The sequence below is a fragment of the Danio aesculapii genome, chromosome 1 (genome assembly GCF_903798145.1).
Source record: "Danio aesculapii chromosome 1, fDanAes4.1, whole genome shotgun sequence".
Classification (NCBI taxonomy): Eukaryota; Metazoa; Chordata; class Actinopteri; order Cypriniformes; family Danionidae; genus Danio; species Danio aesculapii.
In genome coordinates, this window is record NC_079435.1 from 44,393,033 (window position 1) to 44,415,654 (window position 22,622).

The window sequence follows — 22,622 nt, forward strand, 5'->3', positions numbered from 1 at the left end:
GTGATTGCTGGGTGGTTGATCCTATCGGTTTCCCAATTCCCGAACACGGAGTTGTACAGTTCCATCAATACGATGCTCATCAGAACAGAGCATTCAACAGGATAAAACATGAAACAGCCCAACTCTGGAATGTAGGGAATAATATAAATGAAGAGCAAATATGTGAGTCGCAAATCAAGGCAAGGCCGTTACGCCTCACATATATGCTAAATTGTGTTAATGGTAACTTATGAAAAGAAATGCAAGGATTAGGAGAGATTTCAAATAAATATACATCTCATTTTTCCTTTTTCTTCTATTTTTTTTAAATAATAATATTAAAACAATATTTTATTTGTGTTTATAAAACAGCTCTGTCAGGTTCTTAAATCTAATTGGCCGATAGCCGTGCGATATTCTGCCTGTAACAGTAACAACACTCTTCCAGCCTCTTAACCCTTGTGTAGCTATCACTCATACAGCGACAAGCAGGGGACACTAGAGTTTGACAAATATTGCTGCTGTTGCGCAACATAATGTACTTTTGAGGCTTTTATAGACAAGAATGTAGTTGTTTAGACTGCAATTATGCAGTTTATTTATGAGGATCGCGCCTATTTTAAAATATTTATAATTTCTGAGAGACAGCACGTCGGCGGCCATTAGCCTGTTTTTGAGCAAAGACGGTTGACGATATTCATCCACAAGATGGCGACAGAGACCGCATAATAAGCCCTAAGAGAAAAACTGTAACTTTAAACTACAGCTGATCAAATCATTATTAAACAGGTAAATTATTTTTTTAAGTCGATCTTTTGTATGTTGTACGTCTTTTGTATGTTGTAGTGCTGTATTTATACCATAGTAATATTGTGATCTCCCAATTGCAACAGTGAAATACTGGGAAATCTCTGTAGACAGATTGCATTTCAAGCCGTTCAGCCTTATAATCTTAAAATGTCAGCAAAATCAGCTGTTTTGTCATCACTTTAGACATAACGCAGCTGAATCACTCAAACACTAGCTCTAAACTGACGTTTGTGAATGAGCAACTGTTTTTGCTGTTCTGACATCAGCTGCTGATGTAAATGAATGGCAGAAGAAAGCAGTTCCTCTACAAAAGGGGTTTTGAGACTATCACTGTTTGATTTTCTTTTTTAAAAACACGATTATGTCATCGAACTGTTGTATAAACGCAAAATCACACTCGTAGCAGTGCAATATGTCTGTATATCGTCACTGGTGGGACACAAAGGCACATACCTCCAACCAGTGCCGATATACAGCCACATCAAACTGCTGTGTGTGTGATATTGCTCATATGTGCTGGTACCCTGTTGGTTCATGTCTTTCCCAGAAAAAAAAACAACAACTTTAAAATAGTGTGGGGGAAAGTCCCTGTCTTCATACATCATTCATTGAATCATTCATTCAAATGATTTGCTCAAATCAATGATTCATTAGAAATAAAGCAGGTGGCTGTGTCCAAAACACACACTCCCTGGTGTAAGCACTGTATTTTGTATAAATAGAAATTCAACAGAGTTAGTATGAGTTTAATGAGGTAGTTTTACTGGAATGTAGGTAATAACATAAACGAAGAACAAATATGTGAATTGCAAATCCAGGCAAGGCTGTTACGCCTCACACACATGCTAAAATGTGTTAATGACAACTTGGAAAAATAATACACTGATTAGGAGAGATTTTAAAATAATATTTCTCATCAATATCTCAGTATTCTTTTTTTATTTCCTCTTTTTTTAAAGGTACTAATTATTAAATAATATTTTGGTGGTTCAGTGGTTAGCAATGTTGCCTCACAGCAAGAAGGTCACTGATTCGAGTCCCAGCTGGGCCGGATGGCATTTCTGTGTGGATTTTGCATGTTCTTCTCATGTTCGCGTGGGTTTCCTCTGGGTGCTCCAGTTTACCCCACAGTCCAAAGAACTAAATTGACCGTAGTGTATGAGTGTGTGTGCGTGAATGCATTGGTGTTTCCCAGTACTGGGTTGCGGCTGGAAGGGCATCCGCTGCGCAAAACATTTGCTGGAATAGTTGGCATTCATTCCACTGTAGCGACCTCTGATAAATCAGTGACTAGGCCAAAGGAAAATGAATGAATTGATGAATATTTTATGTGTGTATTTGTGCTGTGCCCTGTTTAGTTTAGGTCTTTTACAGCAAAGAAAAGATAAAAACTTTAAAATCATGTAAGGGGCAAGTCCCTGCCTTCATAAGTCATTTACTGAATCATTCATACAAATGATCACACACATAAAATCACACACCCTCTGTCGACGTGAGCGCTTGATGAGCTTCTTGCTGTGAGGCATCAGCGCTACCCACTGCACCACCACGCCACCCGCGTCTGCACCAGTATTTGCATAAATCAATCTGATTGGATGGCGTCTCCATTGGTGCATAAGAAGTTTAAAGTTTTTAAACTTCTGCTGTCAGCAATGGAGCCAATGCAACTCGACAGACACACAATTCAGTTCTGCAATGGTTAATGTCACTCTATTCAAAGTCAATGGGAAGCATTAACAATGTCGCCCAGAGTGAACAGGACGTTATGAGTCCTGTGATATCAGACATGCTTCTTTTGTCACACACTTTTAATTTAAGAAACATTTATTTATTTATTTATTTATTTTTGTAGGTATATAGGATGAAATATGCGATTTTGGACACAGTCACTTCATGAATGGTTCACCAATTCATTAACCGATTAGCCAATTCATTATCCAAATCAAAACAAAACATTTTGTCTTGCTCTGAAACAAAGGAACGCTTTAAACATTTATAAACAATTTTTTAAATTCATTTTGATTAAAGATTAAAAAATAAGAAAATTAAATTTGTTTGATTTAGAAACTTTCCTAAAAGTTAAACTAGAACAAATATTGTTTTTTTTAAATGATTATGGCACGTATGATGATTTAAAGTGGTTTAATTAAGTCAATTTTTAAGTTAAATATGTTTACTTAATGTTTACCTACAGCTGCACACATTCTCCCATCAAGTTTTTTTTAAAGATCACAACTTTTGTGTGGAAAGTGGCGCACACACATTTCTGCCCATATTTTGTGCGTAAGCCAGATTTTTTTTTTACGAGACCCCTGCTCTGGCTTTGGATATTTTATTTGATATTTAAAAAATCATGTAAATGAATATATTATTTTGACATATAGTAATTGCTCTTAGAGATTTTTATTTTGTTTTTTCACATTCTCAGTAATTATTTTTGACACTGTCACAGTACTAAGATGTTGCAATGCAGTTGCTTAATCATTTTGATTGTATTAAAATGTAGTTCCAAAGGTGCCACTAGTTTCTATGACATTCTGGATTTTAAATATGGCTTGGTTAAATTATCTGTGGAAAAAAGAAAACTGCAATCCTAAATAGGTGTGACCCCGAAACTAAACACTCACTCAGCCCTATTTCATCAGGATTGTGCCCTTGAGCAAGACAGTTCTCCCAAGGTTTCTCACAGATTAGTGTTCTTCCAGTCACTTTGAACAAAAGCACCTGCTAAATGACAGCTATCTGAGGAAGATGAAAGCTTATGCTCTGTGAGTCTAAGGAACGAAAATAAGAACCGAGTCTCTGTGTAATTGACTGGACATGTGTTGTGTTACTTACTCAGTTGCTCTCGCAGGTTGTTGATTTGGACAGAAAGTTCTTCCCTCTGTTTGATTGCCACCTCGCGCTGTAACAAAAGACAGAAGAAACAAAACCCACAACAGTCATTCAGGGCAATCACATAAAAGGATAGATGACATGTCTAACAAAGATTTTGTGTAGATTAATTAGACTCAAGTAAATATAATCAAATATTCAAAATAAAGCACTAATTAAATTTGATTTGAAAAGATAAATATTACATTCAATGAAATAAAATGTAGTAAAACAGCTTAATTTTTCTGATACACAAATTGAAAAATAGACAAATAAGAAACCTCTTTAAGACCTTTTTAACCTCTTTAACCTCTTCTAAACAAGCAATTAAAATTATGGACTAAAAGCCTATGTGATGGCATCATTGTGAGTTTTCATAACCTTTTTATTTTTATTAAATTTAATTATTTTAAATGTTTAAATAATCATGCTCCAATGCTGTTTTCGGTCACTTTATTTTGATGGTCTATATGTTGAAGTAGACTGGAAGGTTGGGGTTAGGGTTAGTTTGAGTTGACATGTACTTGCAAAGTTTCTTATTGTCAGTTAAATGTCTGTTGAAGGAGCAGTATAAACAGATATTAAGCAGACAGCCTACCAATACTCAAATTGACTATCAAAATAAAGTGTTATCTTGTACTCTGATCTTATTAGTAGGCATCAAACCTCTCACAGAGTGCCAAAATGTAAGACCTCTTTTGGTCAGTCTGTTTTTTTCTGTTAAGAGAACTAAATTGTGCACTGATTTACATGTTAGCCTATAATTGGAAATTAATATAAATTAGAAGTGTTCTTAAAAAGTGGTTGAAAACAAAACAAAACAGAAGTGTTAGTCTACTATTAGTTTGTTTAATCATGCTGCCTTTGCCTTCAGTAATTTTATGTAAAGAATTATAATGTTGTGTATGTGTGTCTACTTTATTTTCATTTTATGTCAAGCGTCTTGTGGACAGGTGTTGAGAATTAGCAGATCTGCTAAAACACTTAAATGCATTTGATTGTCCAGAGTAATTGTGATGTCAACTAAATAAATAAATAAATAAATCAAATACAAAAATTAATGTATTCAAATTAATGAATTAAAAGTAGAGTAACAAATTATTGGTCTAACCAAGTAAATCTAGGAGACAGAACTGCTATTGTTAGCTAAAACTAAATGAAAATCATTCTCTTATATATATTAATATGTTGTATTATTTGAGAAATTTGTTGTATGGCACGCAACTTTTTTATATACATATTTTTTTCTCCATTTAGTTTGTTGTTGTTGGTTTTTTTCCCCTTTATCAATGCTGAATTAAAGATGATTGACGAGTTGTCCTTGTTTAATATATTATTTTAGTATTGTTTAGATATTTTAATGAGTCACGAGACCGCAGCATTCAAAATAAACCCCAGAAGCACTTGATCACTGTTACCCTGATGAAGGCAGCTCTCTGCTGAAAAGTGTATTTTTTTTAAAGAGTAGCCATGTGAATAAAGGCTTTTTAATTATTTTTCCACATTTTGAGTCCCTCAAACTGATCTTTGCTGTTTAAATCCCTAAGTCGAAATGCCCAAACCTTTTCTTAAAAGGGTCAAAAACTAAAGCTGATGGAGGGTGGTGGGCCGGAGGTAAATACACCAAAGTGTAAAGTTGTCAATGCAATTTCCTAATTTATTATTAAAATGCATAATATAATTTGTGCAATTTAATTAAAACTATAATTTATTACATTTGAAATACTTTAATTGTATTAAAAGTTATACAGTTTTGTACAACAATCCCATTTATAAACACAAAAATACACTTTGCCTTGATTTGCTTGCTAATGTCTTCTGCAATGTCTGCTATTCGTCAAGTCACTGTATTTAATTTTATTTTATAAACCTGATTCATTCACAACATTTAATTAAAACTTTTAATTTCAGTTTGCTTTTTTATAGATCAAGTTAAAAAAATTTGAATTTTAAATTAGAAATGAGAGTCTGTTAAAGGTATTCCCCCCAAAATTCCCCATCATTCTCCCTCTCTTCTCAGATTGGATGGAGGGCCAAATCAAAGGTCTTTGGCCCGCGGGCCCTAGTTTGGGCATCTTTGGTTCAAATGAAAATCTGTTTTCCGATTGCAGATTCAAAAAATTATAAATAGCTTATAAAAATGTGGCCAGCACGGTGGCTGAGTGGGTAGCACAATCACCTCACAGCAAGAAGGTCGCTAGTTCGAGCCCCGGCTGGGTCAGTTGGCATTTCTGTGTGGAGTTTGCATGTTCTCCCCGTGTTTGTGTGGGTTTCCTCCAGGTGCTCCGGTTTCCCCCACAGTCCAAAGACATGCAGTGTAGGTGAATTGGATGAACTAAATTGGCCATAGTGTATGAGTGTGTGTGTGAATGTGAGAGTGTATGGGTGTTTCCCAGAAATGGGTTGTGACTGGAAGGGCATCTGCTTTGTAAAACATATGCCGAATAGTTAGGGTTCAATCCACTGTGGCGATCCCTGATAAAGTAAGGGACTAAGCTAAAGGAAAGGGCATCTGCTGTGTAAAACATGCTGGATAAGTTGGCGGTTCATTCCGCTGTGGCGACCCCTGATTAATAAAGGGACTAAGCCGAAAAGAAAATGAATGAACGAATATAAAAATGTTATTTTGTTCTTATATAAAATGTTTGTTAAAGTAATTAAACTAAATTAAATGAGATTTTAAAAAACAAACATTTAAACACAAGCATACAAAAACTAAAATCAAAAGCACATACCAAATGTATTATTTAATAATAAAATTACTTAATTATAATAAAATGAAAATAAAAATTGACAGTTTAAAACTAAAGGCTACTCAAAATTAGCTTTTTATACAGTAAAAATAAGTTTAAAGTACTGAAACTACAACATAAAAATGAAATTTAAACATAAAAAAAAAAATAATTAAAATAAAAGCACAAAACTAATCAATTATATATATATTTTTAATTCTAATAATATAATTGTTTGTAAAATTAAAAAAAAAACTGCTGGGGAAAAACACCAAATACCCGGAATTTTGCCAAATTATATGTATAATTTACTACACTGCTACTTAATAAACCTAATGAATGATATGATAAATGTTAAATAAACAAAAATCAGTCCAAGGCACTCAAAAGATGTGGAAAAAATTAGTGGAAAAATAGTATTTTTAAAGATTAGCCATGTGAATGAAGGCTTTTTAATATTTTTTCCACATCTTTTGAGTGCCTTGGACTGATTTTTGCTGTTTGTTCTGATGAATCCCTTGCCCAAAGAGCACTGACATGTTATTTGAGCTACCCCAGAGTACTTTCTGTTTGTTTTTGGATTTTTAAAACAAACAAAAAAAATCTGTTCAATTATTGTTATAAATGCATTTATCAGTCATTTTAATGTGGTTCCTTTTTTCTTATTAGATGTACCATATATTTTTCTTATTAGATGTACCATATTTTAGATGGATTTTCATTTATATGAGGCAACCACATTGATTACTACAGGTGACTCATTGAAATTCCATTGAAATTGCTACAATATCCAATAATATACCCTTCAATTCAACCCTACAAGCTCTTCCAAGAGCCAACACATTTTATAATCCATTTTACACAACAATAAAAACCCCCTCTCCTTGGATTCAAAGCTCAAACATGCTACAACCCTCAAGCCATGCAGTGATTTCACTCATTACGTGTGGCTCGCAGCTACAGACGCTGTCAGTACTGGCAGAATGTGTTGTTGTTGTTGGATAAGAACCATCTCAATCAGCTTCTTATCAGCAGGCATGATCAAGGTTCAATGCGACACTCATTTAAATGTTCCAGGAAAGACGCATGTGTCTGTCTGTGATTAAGAGACGGCTAATGTTACAGTAACCTCCACACAACCAAAGCTCAAATACACCGCCTCAGACAGATTACAAAGTTCTGTGATAAACACTGTCGAACATGTGACGCAAAACATAACAGAACATGCTGACACACACATTTTTTACTTCCATACCGTGGTCAAACTATCTGTTATGATTACTATAGTCTAAAAACACACGAGAGATAAGAGGATAGGAGTTTACACGTTGAGGTTTTATATTAGCACATTCGTTCATTTTAATATAATTGTTTACTGTATTGTTTACCATACTACTTTGAATATTCGATCTCAAATCACATGTAAGTGACTTCAAAACAACAACAGCGCTATTTAATTGTGAACAATGTTGTACTTTGATAGTCATTGACTGCTAATATGATTTCCATATTTGGAATTTGCATATAATACTTTTCTGAAATTATATTATTAAGGAAAATGGCCGATCGTGTGAACATAAAGCCAACTTATTGAGGTAAAGTTGGTTTTATATTTACATATTCAGACTTTCTCCCCAATAATATAATTTCAGAAATGTATTCTTTGCAAATTCTAAATAGTGAAACCATAAGCAGCCAATGACTGTCAAAGTTTATCATTCACAGTCAATTAAACAGTGCTAATGTTGTGTTGAAGTCATACTCAATGTGATTTCAGACCGAATATTCAAAGTACCATGGTAAACACTTTAGTTAGCATGTCACTGAACGGATGTGCGAATATAAAGCCAACTTAACCTCAATAGCCAACTTTACCCTACTAGTTTACACCGCTAACACACACACACTACTTCAATGACTCTAAAAACAAATGATTGACTGCTGAATTTAATTCCTGAAAACACTAAAGAAGAGCAAACAATCTATAGTAGTCCAATCCTAATCACAGATGTACAACATATGCTACTTTCATGCAATCACAAACTATGATGAATCATCAAATAAGCTTAAATAAACTAAAATTCCTGAGAAACACAATCTATCAACACCAGCAGTTTCAAACTAGCTATTAAAAATTAGAACCAAACCCCACCTTTTGACTCTTCTTGTTTACCAGAGGTTTCTTCAATCCAGGTTTGCTCCCGGTGGAGCCCATGTTCTCCTCACTCGCTCCTTCACTCCCCTCTCCCTTACCAGTCACACAACCCAACAATCTTCAATACTTTACTCTTTCTCTGCTCTAAAAACTGGTCTGTCAGCATCAGTCTCTAAGCACGCTGCATTGGAAACCATTCCCTCCCTATCAGTGACCTGCCCCCGTATTCCTTCTAAGAGAGAGGGAGTGGAAACTTAGATAAGAGAAAATGGAAAAGTTGAAGGAGTGAGTAGGTGGAAAACTCTGCGGTTATGAAGAAAACGGTCTCTCTTTTTTTGTAGTTCCTATGGGCAAGCAGTTTGATTGGTGCTGATATACTGAGACTATATGAGAGATGAATCATATTTCGCCATGGAAAGAGAGAAGTCCAAAGGTGATATCAGAGTTACGTAACGTGGCTGTTCTATAAATGAGATTGTGCTCGGTGTGTTGGGAGTTTATATAATATTATGGTCAACATGGGAACTGTAACACTGCAGCAGGTCTGCAAAATTGTTTAGTTAGAGTGAAAAATGTGTAAAGAATCAGGAGGGACGAGTAAAGGTGTGCATTTAAAACAAATTTTAATCAAATTCAAATGCAATGAAGGCAATTCAAGAACACGCAAATACTCTATTTGCATGTTTTTGAATGCTGTATGTTTTTGAAACTAGTTTTAATCGAATTTAATTTCAGGGAAAAGTGTCATTTTCCAATAATAAATAGAAATGTAATTATAACTACACTGAAAAAAATTAACCATTGGATTTATAAATGAGTTTTTAAGGTAAGTGGTTGCAAACAAACTATATTGGCTGAATTTAAACAAACAATTAAATTTAGTAATGTTCAACTTAATTTGTTTGTTTTAATTCAGCCCATATAAATTGTCTGCATCCTCTTACCTTAAAAAGAATTGTAAATTCAATAAATCATTTTTTTTTCTGTGTTGTAACTATTTTCAGATGGTTCATTACGCTGTGGCGACCCCTGATTAAAAAACGGACTAAGCTAAAAAGAAAATAAATGAATGAATAAACTATATTCAATGAAATACGGTAAAATGTAAAGTTGTGGGTGGATCTGGAGAAACATTGCTCTACTGTAATCAGTCAAACAGCTGTGAGGTGGGCTCATATGCCCTGCCCCTTTCCAAAGCCCCGCCTCCTGGGGCTCAGAAGCAGCTGGTGCATTCCTCACAGCAACATCCCTCCTCCTCCTCTCTGCCTGCTATCAATCACTCCGGGTGACACAAGGGCTAAAACTGTCAACTTTCCCCAAAGTAAAGTCTGTCCTTTTTTCATGAGTGGAAAGAAAGTGGAAGATTTGTGTGTTTCCAAGACAGTGTGTACTCTATGTGGGGTTTCTGGAGTAAAAGTGTAAGAATCTTTGAAGTAACCTTGGTGAATATTTTTTTCTTTTATCTGTTTGGATAAGAAGAATTGATGGCAGGAAGACTTGCTGTTTCTGAGAGATAAGAAGATAAGATAGGAGATTTGCATTATATATAGGACACTGAGGAATGCATGGAATGAGATGGATAAAAAGGGAAAAAAGGGATGACTTGAGAAGTTTGAAAGAAATAAAGAAAGAAAAAAAAGAAAGAAAAAAGAAAGAAAAAAGAAAGAAAGAGAGAGAAAAAGAAAGAAAGAAAGAAAGAAAGAAAGAAAGAAAGAAAGAAAAAAACGAAAAAAGAAAGAAAGAAAGAGAGAAATAAAGAGAGAGAAAAAGAAAGAAAAAAAGAAAGAGAGAAAGAAAGAAAGAAAAATAAGAAAAAAGAAATAAAGAGAGAAATAAAGAGAGAAATAAATAAAGAAAGAGAGAGAAAAAGAAAGAACGAAAGAAAGAAAGTAAGAAAGAAAGAAAGAAAGAAAAAACAAAAAAAGAAAGAAAGAAAGAAAGAAAGAAAGAAAAAAGAAAGAAAGAGAGAAATAAAGAGAGAAATAAAGAAAGAGAGAGAAAAAGAAAGAAAGAAAGAAAAAGAAAAAAAATAAGAAAAAAGAAAGAAAGAGAGAAATAAAGAGAGAAATAAATAAAGAAAGGGAAAAAGAACGAAAGAAAAAGAAAGAAAGAAAGAAAGAAAGAAAGAAAGAAAGAAAGAAAGAAAGAAAGAAAGAAAGAAAGAAAGAAAGAAAGAAAGAAAGAAAGAAAGAAAGAAAGAAAGAAATATCGTGGGTTTTGGGTATAACTGTATGCCTGGGGTCTGGATTAGACTGGGTGTGGGGTGCACATTATTTACATATTTACACTAACATTACTGCACATAAGCCTATATAAGTGCCTGTTTTCAAATCTGGCTAATAGTGTTTATCTAGAGATCGCTTCAGTTGGATTTAAGTAAGATTAAAGTCAATACAAAATCAAAACCGGCCCTATTTATTTTCTTAATACACCTTCCTGGCCTTGCGGCTGATTTGTGGGTGCACATTATTTCAAAGAAAAATGTCTGCTGTCATAATCTTTCAACAAAATCTATTAAGTTGCTCCACCTCTAAAACACCCACTGTCAGCTTATTTTTCAAGCAGTTCATTCCAGTGCAACACTTTTCATGTGTAAATCAGCTGGATAAAGATGGATAAAATAACATTTACACAAAATTAAAAGAGAAGACACTAAACAATATTTATGCAATATCCTCTAAAATATGTAAATATTTTAAGATATTTTAAATATGTCTATTTTAAGGGTTAGTTCACCCAAATATTTATTTACTCACCCTTCACTTAGTTTTTCTCTTCTGTTCAACAAATAAAGATATTTTGAAAAATGTTTTTTTCAATTTATTTAATTTTTAATGTGGCAGTTCACTTCCAGTTACTAACAATATTCTAAATATATTTATGTTCAACACAAGAAAAAAAGTCACAGAGGTTTGGAAGCACTTGAGGATGAGTATTGTAAAAAATGCTGGGTTCCACACAATCGATTTAAGTTGGGACAACATGAAGAAATTAAGTTAACTTATTTGTTTTTTACAAATTTAAGTGGATTGAACATGAAACAATTAAGTTGTTCCAAAAAACTTCAAGAATTGTTTTATTTTAGCTTATTTTTAAAAATTAAGTTGCTTCAAAAAACTTTAAGAATTGTTTTGTTTCAGCTCATTTTTAAACAATTAAGTTGCTCCAAAAAACTTCAAGAATTGTTTTAATTTAGCTTATTTTAAAACAATAAAGTTGCTCCAACAAACTTCAAGAATTGTTTTAATTTAGCTTATTTTAAAACAATAAAGTTGCTCCAACAAACTTCAAGAATTGTTTTAATTTAGCTTATTTTAAAACAATAAAGTTGCTCCAACAAACTTCAAGAATTGTTTTATTTTAGCTTATTTTAAAACAATAAAGTTGCTCCAAAAAACTTCAAGAATTGTTTTATTTTAGCTTATTTTCAAAAAATAAAGTTGCTCAAAAAAACTTCAAGAATTGTTTTATTTTAGCTTATTTTAAAACAATAAAGTTGCTCCAAAAAACTTCAAGAATTGTTTTATTTTAGCTTTTAAAAAAAATAAAGTTGCTCCAAAAAACTTCAAGAATTGTTTTATTTTAGCTTATTTTCAAACAATTAAGTTGTTCCAAAAACCTTCAAGAATTGTTTTATTTTAGATTATTTTCAAACAATTAAGTTGTTCCAAAAACCTTCAAGAATTGTTTTATTTTAGCTTATTTTCAAAAAATAAAGTTGCTCAAAAAAACTTCAAGAATTGTTTTATTTTAGCTTATTTTAAAACAATTAAGTTGTTCCAAAAACCTTCAAGAATTGTTTTATTTTAGCTTATTTTAAAAAAATAAAGTTGCTCAAAAAAACTTCAAGAATTTTTTTAATTTAGCTTATTTTAAAACAATAAAGTTGCTCCAACAAACTTCAAGAATTGTTTTATTTTAGCTTATTTTAAAACAATAAAGTTGCTCCAAAAAACTTCAAGAATTGTTTTATTTTAGCTTATTTTCAAACAATTAAGTTGTTCCAAAAACCTTCAAGAATTGTTTTATTTTAGATTATTTTCAAACAATTAAGTTGTTCCAAAAACCTTCAAGAATTGTTTTATTTTAGCTTATTTTAAAAAAATAAAGTTGCTCAAAAAAACTTCAAGAATTTTTTTAATTTAGCTTATTTTAAAACAATAAAGTTGCTCCAACAAACTTCAAGAATTGTTTTATTTTAGCTTATTTTAAAACAATAAAGTTGCTCCAAAAAACTTCAAGAATTGTTTTATTTTAGCTTTTTAAAAAAAATAAAGTTGCTCCAAAAAACTTCAAGAATTGTTTTATTTTAGCTTTTTAAAAAAAATAAAGTTGCTCCAAAAAACTTCAAGAATTGTTTTATTTTAGCTTATTTTCAAAAAATAAAGTTGCTCCAAAAAACTTCAAGAATTGTTTTATTTTAGCTTATTTTAAAACAATTAAGTTGTTCCAAAAACCTTCAAGAATTGTTTTGTTTCAGCTTATTTTATATAAGTAGTTTGAACAAACACCAAACGTCATTTTTTGAGAGAACATCATCTTTGAGTAGATATATTTGTAGTTAATAGCAAACAGCAAACGTCATTTTTTGTGAACCACATCTTCAAGTAGATTAATTTGCATGGATGTTAAAAAATGTGTAAAATATTTCATGATGTATAAATATTTGCGATCATTTTCTGCTTAATCACATGACAAAAAAAAGTAAGTCATGCAGGAAATAAAAGACAGTTTACTCCTTCAGATGATCACATATCATCAGACAGTATATGATTCAAAACAACATTGTGCTTTTAGATTTTACTGTCAGTGGTTCTGCCTCAGGGCTCATGAAGGCGGGTATTAGCTCGTACCTGCTCTATCAGTTAAAGGAAAATGCAAATTTCCATGATGTTGATGAACACAGCAATCAAATGAACAGTAAGCTTGTGAACGTCCACTCTTACACTTTCTTTTAAGTTTGCAACATAATTGTCAGAGCTAGCAAAGCTGACAACAACTTCATGAAATCAAGACTAAAAAATAGTCTAAAGGCCCTGACACACTATACAAGTAAATAAAAAAATGAAAAGGTCCATCTGAAAGTGCCGTCTGAAATTTCATGCCAACGAATAGGCTATTTTCATTGCCTTTAAACTGCAATAAATGAACATAAACATAGGATGCTGAGAAAAATGCTACTTTTAGAAGTAAATTTCACACGGCACTTAAAGGTTTTTGCACCTGAACTCTTCATTATTCAGATGAAACCTTCACTCATCTCAGAGATCCTGTGGCTAATCTTCTAGATACTTTTAGTGAATTGTATCGAGATTCAGAAGAAGAAAAAGAAAGTAAAGATGAACCTTAGAGTAGAGACAGAATGATATTAATAAATCTGATGACTTGCCATAACCACCCCCACCTCTTGACTTACACATGAGGAAGAGAAAAAAAACAGGCTTGTGAAGTTAAATTTTTGTATGATTGAAATTCTGTGAACTCCCTCAGTGTAACATCATTCAGAGAGGAGGTGTTACAATGGTTCGGCATCAAACAAAATAAGCCCAACATGTATTGTTTGGAGTTTGTTTTAGGAGTTCTACTAAAGAACCTTCCACCAAATGTAGCCACTTTTGAATTATCCATATGGTTACATAATATACAGGTGAACTCTAGCTCTCCCTTCTTTGATTAAATATTTATTTGGTTAATTTACTTTATAGAGTCTGCTCAGATGTCCACAAGTTAGACATTAAACTGTAAATCTAACTAAAAAGCAAAACTGACATTGTTTTAAATGTTTAAAAATTTTTAAATATGTCTATTTTAAGGGTTAGTTCACGCAAATATGTATTTACTCACCCTACACTTAGTTTTTCTCTTCTGTTGAACAAATAAAGATATTTTGAAAAATGTGTCTTTCAATTTATTTAATTTTTAATGTGGCAGTTCACTTCCAGTTACTAACAATATTCTAAATATCTTTTTGTTCAACACAAGAAAAAAAGTCACATAGGTTTGGAAGCACTTGAGGATGAGTATTGTAAAAAATGCTGGGTTCCACACAATCGATTTAAGTTGAGACAACATGAAGAAATTAAGTTAACTTATTCGTTTTTTTACAAATTTAAGTGGATTGAACATGAAACAATTAAGTTGTTCTAAAAAAACTTAAAGAATTGTTTTGTTTCAGCTTATTTTTAAACAATTAAGAACCTTCCACCAAATGTAGCCGCCTTTGAATTATCCATATGGTTACATAATATACAGGTGTACTCTAGCTCTCCCTTCTTTGATTAAAAATTTATTTGGTTAATTTACTCTATAGAGTCTGCTCTGTAAGTTTTACATTAAACTGAAATCTAACTAAAAAGCAAAACTGACATTGTTTTAAATGTTTAAAAATGTGAAAACAAATCTAGCTTTAAAGCATTTTAGTGGACAAATGAACATGGCTTGACTTAAGTCTAGAATCGCAGAGCGAATACTCATTGCTATTTAAAGAAAATTGATAATTACTTTAAGAAAAGGGTTTAACATGAGTATCTTTTTTTCTGAAATAAACAAGGTAATGATGTTTCATGTTTTATTTAAATGTCAATAATTTTATGTTTACGTAAAGTAATGCGCTAATTAATATAATTACAATAATAAAGCATAGACTCACGTTATTGTAGTGTGAGGAAATGTCAATGAAAAGGCAATTTGAGCTAAATTGCATGTGTTATACACTACCTGACACAAGTCTTGTCGCCTATCCAAGGAACAACAAATAATAACTTGACTTCTAATTGATCATTTGGTATCAGAAGTGGCTTATATGAAAGGCAAAGGCCTATAGATTGTGCTTATTTTACCAAAATAAAATATGAACATGCCTTGATTTTTTATTACTTAATTAACAAAAGTTTTGTAACTTAACATAAATAATGTACAGTATAGAATATAAAGTCATGCGGCAGTGAAAAAATAATTAATATTGTGCATGACTCCCATGAGCTTGGAGGACTGCATTGGAGGACTTGGATTCATCTTCAATGCCTCCTCTTTCATCTTACCCCAGATATGCTCAATAATATTAATTTCTGGTGACTGGGCTGGCCAATCCTGAAGCATCTTGAGTGTCTTTCCTTTCAAGAACTTTGATGCGGAGGCTGAAGTATGAGAAGGAGGGCTATCCTGCTGAAAAATTTGCTTTCTCCTGTGGTTTGTAATGTAATGGGCACCACAAATGTCTTGATACCTCAGCTGTTGATGTTGCCATCTCTGCAGATCTTTCATACGCCCCTGTACTGAAAGCAACCCCTAACCATGATTTTTCCTTCACCAAACTTGACTGATTTCAGTGAGAATGGGTCACAGAAATCTGTGCGGGTTCCAACAGGTCTTCTGCAGTATTTGTGATGATTGGAATCAGATGATTCATCAGAAAAACCTACCTTCTGCCACTTTTTCAAATGATCAACTAGAAGTCGGGTTATTATTTGTTGCTCTTACAACTGGGATCAACAACAAGACTTTTGTCAGGTAGTGTATAACTGCTGTTTTTCCCTTTATTTATGTTAATTTGATTTATTTTTAATATAAAAGCACATATTTTCATCTAAACAATGTTATTAGTTGGATATCCACTAATATTATGCCACTGTTTAGGTATTTCAAACAGTTTGTTTTCCTGTAAACTAAGAAAAATCTATTCTCTGAGTGTATTCTGGTCTTGAGTCTGTAAGTAAAATGGTAGCTTAAGTGGTGCAACTTAACCTTTCCTTAAAAACCCTACACAAATATGAGAAAGACTTTAGCAAGATGTTAAAAACGTTAAAAAGGCATTCAATCAATCATGATCAGAGTGGCAATGATGTGTCAATGTTGGCAATTCATTCACTTCCTTCATTCAGTTTTAGTGTTACTGGTTAGTCAAGATAAATACCTGAGGCTTAAATTAGACTGAGTAGTATTTTCACTTTTAATGATATCTTTGTAAAACATCCAAAGAGAGCAACTATTTTTAACTGTAGCACTATCCTGCTATTGTTTCTGGTAGCACTGGTTGTTTTTACCTCGCGGTTTCCTGATTTCTTCAGCCCAATGAGAAATACCCTTAAACGCTTTACAACACCTAGTGATTGACAGCTCCTTTGATCTGCAAATATTTGCAAAGCGAAAGAAAGCAAACGGAGATTAGCAGCACTGTGACTGTGGCACGTTTGTATCCAGGATACAGCCAATCACAAAATAAAGAGATTAACAGACACTCCCAGATATTTGATCATGCCAGAGCCTACACTTAGAGTTTGATGGCTCTGACATTTAGTCAAAGAGACTCTAAAAGGCTGGCTGTTTCCTCTGCAACTTGTTTGGCTTGTAAAAAAGTCGCTACCAAAAATACACAGAAGCCACTTTCAAGGTTCCCACGGGTCACAGAATTTCTAGAATATGATGGAGTTTAAAAAGGTCTTTTCTAAACATTGAAAGTCAAAGGAGTTTATTTGATATTTTGTCCAAGTCATGAAATATTAGGATTTTTTGTTTGTCATTTAAAATTTTATCGTTAGGCTATTTTTCACTGCTATTTTATTTATTTCTTCGTGTGTCGAATAATCGATCAATTGCATCCACCAGGCTGTACCTGCTAAAATACTGTATACTGCATGTGTTTTGTTTGCTCTGTGCTCATACAGTCCCTCCTGTATACTCAAAACAATATTTTTTCTGCTTGTTCTAACTTCCTTACTTAAAATTAGTTGAAATAACACAATTATTATGTTTTTTTTGTGGGAAAACTTAAAGGTTTTAGGTTCAGTCTACTTAAATTAGTAAAATTGATTAAGCTAACTTAATTGATTTAAAGGAATTATGTAGAACCCAGCATTTTTTGCAATGTATTTTGCTGGAATCATTCAATTACAGAGAATTTTCTTAAAATTTGTGGCAATAATTGCGACATTTGTTCTGTTGTTTTTTGCTGTGAAAAATACACAAATTACACGTCCTAGTTATTACTTTTTATCAATAAATTTTGACCCTTAAGAGCCTTCAGTCTCTATAATTTATTTAAATAGAACACTGCTGGAAAGAAGAGAGAAAGTGTTTACCTCTTAATCATATAAAGCCTACGATATCATATTTGATGAATGACTCTAAAAGATCAAAATAAACAGCTGAAATCTCTTCAACAATAGCATTAGGAAAATCTGATCAAATTTTCACATTTTAGAGATCGATACAACGAATGTAGCCTTGCAAATGAATGCACATTGCAAATAATGTCCCATGATCTAAAGTGGGTCACTGTACTGTGTTTATAACAACTCGACACTTTGAAATACTTTATGTACGCAAATATAATGCTATTTGATATTAAACAATTAATGGCGCAGAAGGAATTTGAACCAAACATTTGAACATATTTATGTATAACGATTATCCATGGCTGTCAAAAATCAGCAAGAAATCTGCAGCAATTTAAAAAACATTTAGATTTTGTGCCATTTGCTTGAATTTGTGTTCAATTCAGAGATTGCAGAATCACAAAATTCTGGAGGGACTGCTCAACACAACAGCTGCCTATTTTTCTATGCTTTATGGGTAATTCAGGCTTTTAGTCAGTGAAAGTCAGGATAAAGTCAGTGAATTTGACATTTGGTTTACAGTGGAAACCCTGCACATTCCTCTACCAGAAAAAAAGGCCTAATATATGGGTTAAGAAGTAAACTAAAACTTGTTTAGCGTCCTAAAGCAACCTAGTAATATGCAAACCAGAGTATGAATAAATAGAGGAACCTGTGTTTTGTCTGAGTTACAAACTGATCATTTGATGGGATGAAGTCAGCTTGACTTTGACTAACCCAAATCATGCATGACGTCTAGAGGGAATGTGAGAAAATATCTCCCTGCAGCCCTCAAACACACCTGGAAATGCTGGTTAATGGTACCAGCATATAAAAGGTTTCCTATTTCTCTGTTTTGTAGACAAAACAGACAGGCACACACTTCGACAAGGTCTTCCAGCATGCTTAATTATCCATAATAACATTTCAGTTTATAATAATTGCATCTGACCCAATTACATTTTGGAAGGATGAAAGGATATAATTTTTCAGACTAATAGGAACGATGAACAAAGATAATCGGAGTAATAGGAAAGATGATTAAATATCTTGATTGAAGATCATTAATAGTCGGGACATTATCATATAAATTTGTCTATTTATGTTACACATACACAATCATGCAAAAGTTTGAGGGTCAGTAAAGTTGTTATTATTACTCACTTTTGTTTAAAGAAATTATTACTTTCTTTGGGAATTTAAAGTAGCAGTAATGAGATTAAAATGTGACAAGGATTTATATTTCTAATTAATGATGTTTTATTTAGCGTCATATAATAGCTTAGACAAAAATAATGAAATAATTCATTTTTTCAAATTATCAAAATATTGAAAAGACACATTTTCATTAAAAATAAGAAGAAATGTTTCTTGAGCAGCAAATAAGCTGTATTAGAATAGTATTAGAGTGCTCAGCATAAATGAGTGTACCCCATTTTAAAATATTTGTATCCATTTCTTAGTGAATATAGGCAAAATATTTTGGTACATTTGAACAAAACTGATTTATTAAACTGATATATTTATTAAAATAACATTTTATTCACCAAACATCTTTAGAAATAGAAGATAATACAATTAAATTCAAGTAAAATATTGCAAAAAAAAGTACAAACTACTAAATTTGATGTATATTTTTGTGTTTCTTGATTTTTCTTCTTTTGAATTTGTATTCAATATTTTTCTCTAATGTAAATTTGGGTGTAAAATTTTATTTTGTTCAATAAGCTCCAGATTTGACTTCAGTACTGACTAAATTAATGCATTTTCACAAATATAATATTGTATAGCTTCATATTAAAAATATGAATTTAAAAAGTAGATTTGAGAGAGGTGTACTTATATATGCTGAACATATATGCTGTTATTAGAATTATTTCTGACATGACACTGAAGACTGGATAAATAGATGCTTAAAATGTACCTTATTAAACTAAATTAAACATTCAACAAAACAAATTTAATAAATAAGCTTTTCATTAATAAGCATACTAACATCAAGCTAAAAAAATCAAACTTAAAAAAATACCAACCCTAAATTTTCTGAATTATATGTCTGTAATTATATAATGGTATGTTTTTTAAAATTATATACCTATTATTTTGAGATATAATATATCACAGGCAGCATAAGACAAAGTTACAAAGAAATATATCATCAAACACACACACACCGAAGATATATATACAGGGGCGTAGCAACCGGGGGGGACGGGGGAGATCCACCCCCCTCACTTTTAGAGACAGAGCATTTAGAAACAGGTGATTAATAATTATATGAACATATGATCTCATACAGCCGTCCCCCCACTTTTAAAATGCCCGCTACGCCCATGTATATATATATATATATATATATATATAGTGCTCAACATATATGAATACACCTCTCCAAAATTTCTCATTTAAATTAATATTTCTATTTATCTTTGTGCATATACATTAGATTAGTCAGTACTGAAACCAAATCTGGAGCTTATCTAATAAATAGCTTACGATAAAGTTTCAAAATTAGCATACCCAAATTTACATGTTAGGGAAAAATGTTAAATATAAAAGTTAAAAGAGCAAAATTCAAGATAGACAAAAAAAATTATAAAAATATGTTGACATTTTGTAGTTTATAATTGTTTTTCCCAACATTTTGCATGAATTTAAATGTATTATCTTTCTATTTCTAAAGATGTTCGGTGACTAAAATATTATTTGAATGAATATATACTTATAATACATTTAATAAATCAGGTTTGTTTAAATGCACCAAAATATATTACCTATATTCACTTAGAAATTGATAAAAATATTAATAAATAAAAATATCAAAAACTGTCTCTACGCTGTTTTCATCAATTTTTATATTATTTGTTTCTATTTTATTTATACTTGTCTTTTTATTCCTGTTTATGTAAAGCACATTGAATTGCCACGGTGCATGAAATGAGCTGTAGAAATAAACTTGCCCTGCCAAAATAGCCTTGCCTTGAAAATATACTGTGGATTGATGGTACAGATTCCACATGTAGTGAAGCTCATTCCATACATACTGAGTATAATTAGAAAATGCAGATCGACCTGTCTGTGTATGAAAGAAAAATCACTTCATTCATCACTACATCTATAAATTGAACCTAGACTAGATAATAATTTCGCTATCCGGAAATGTGTCTATAGCGATAAGTAAATCTATAGGTTATCACTAATAATTAAATCTATCAGCTTTAGCACACATTTGCACTCTGACCTATCTGTGAATCAGCAGATCAATAATGTGTAGAATATAAAAAGAAATAATCACAACCATAATCCTAAGCAAAACGAAAAAAAAAAAAAATGAATAAAAAATCTATTGAGAATTATCTAGAAAGAAAGATATATTAAAGCTCTCCAACCTCACTGAAGATGTGCTGCACGACCAGAGCGAGAGCCTCCAGACGCCGATTGCCATTAGCGATGAGTTTACGAAGATGCAGAATGCATTGACTCTTCTTTTCGTTTTGAAGACTGAGATCTTCTCTCTCCTCCTCTTCCTCCACCGGTCCTGCTTGACCAGTCGCGCTGTGCTGTGGCGTCCGGCCAGCCGTGGGCACTGCAGCTTTGGACCCTTTGGAGCTCTTGTCCACTGTAAAAGAGCGCGTGTTCAGTGCGGTCATCACATTCAGCATGATTTCAGAGTCCAGAATCACATCTACTCCTCAGTACAACAACCAGTGATGATGAAAGCATCTGCTAAACACAATCCCACCCACAAACCACAAGAAGATACTTCAATGAAATCATAAGAAGGAAAACATCATGACTAATAGGAAAGATCTGCAACAAAAGCTTTAAGCAACAAAGTCTGTCCCATAAACAACATACGCCCTCTTGGGCTGATGCTGGAAAAAAAATAGTCGTAGTGCATGCTGGGATTGAATCTTAATGATAATGCACTGAGGTCCAGAGAGCACATTAAGAGTGCATTAGAAAGAAGCAAAAGGAGATTGTGTGTGTGTGTGTGTGTGTGTGTGTGTGGAGTGCATTTTCTGTCCCATCCTCAACGGCTAACTGAAGCCCTGGTTTCCCATCCCATAATTTGTGAAAAACATTGACTTACAAATCTTTCATAAAGAAAACAGAGATCAATTTATCACTTATTCACCAACTATTTTCACCCTCTAACTCACTAATATATTACAATTGTTCTACTGAGCAAAAATGCTAACCTAACTTTTATTGAATATGTACAGAAATCTGAAATGTATAGATTTGTGTGTGTGTTTGCCTGGTATTCATCACATTGTGGGGACCAAATGTACCCTCAAGTATAGCAATATCAGTCATTTCTGACCTTCTGGGGACGTTTTGTTGGTCCCCATAGGGAAAATGACTCATAAATCATATTAAGATCATAAATCATAAAAAAGGTATACTGAAAATGTAAAACTGCAGAATGTTTTTTGGTGAGGGTTGGGTTTAGGGGGTTTTTGAACAGAATTTACAATCTGTACAGTATGAAAGTCATAAAGTCTATGGGAAATCCACATACAAGATGTGCGCATACAAGCCCAACACGTGTGCGTGTATGTGTGTTTGATTCTGTTTGTCGGTCCTCTGGTTGGAGGTAAACAAGGATATTATGAAATAGACATATACACACTCACATTATTTCCTATACTTTCCTCACAAAACTACTTTTTTAACTTTTCAAATAAGAGCCAATTACACAAATGTCAAATATGCAAACAATAATTAAAGAACACATTCAAAAACTATATATTTATATAGGTTATATACACATTCAGAAATAAAAGTACAAAATCTGTCACTGGTCTCTTTTTAAAAAAATAACACTTTCGTGTTGTACAGGTGGACATTAAAGTAGAGAGACTCTTTTGTACCTTTATGGTATTATGAGGTACACATTTGTACTTTATAGGGATTAATATGTATCTGTAAGGACCTGTTAGGATCATTTTTTAAAAAGTGTGTATGAGTATGAGT

The 22,622-nt window shown here is 32.4% G+C and overlaps 1 protein-coding gene across 2 annotated transcripts in view; it reads right to left on the reverse strand.

Annotated features, from left to right (window-relative positions):
- The window catches only part of LOC130231619 (microtubule-associated tumor suppressor 1 homolog), an 82,017-nt gene that overhangs the window by 5,461 nt on the left and 53,934 nt on the right, over window positions 1-22,622 (reverse strand). For both annotated transcript variants that reach the window (XM_056460981.1, XM_056460972.1), the window contains exons 7-8: window positions 21,032-21,261; window positions 3,628-3,694 (exon numbers count right to left, since the gene is read on the reverse strand). In XM_056460981.1, the coding sequence (XP_056316956.1) occupies window positions 3,628-3,694; window positions 21,032-21,261 (297 nt within the window). The remainder of the gene's footprint in view (window positions 1-3,627; window positions 3,695-21,031; window positions 21,262-22,622) is intronic.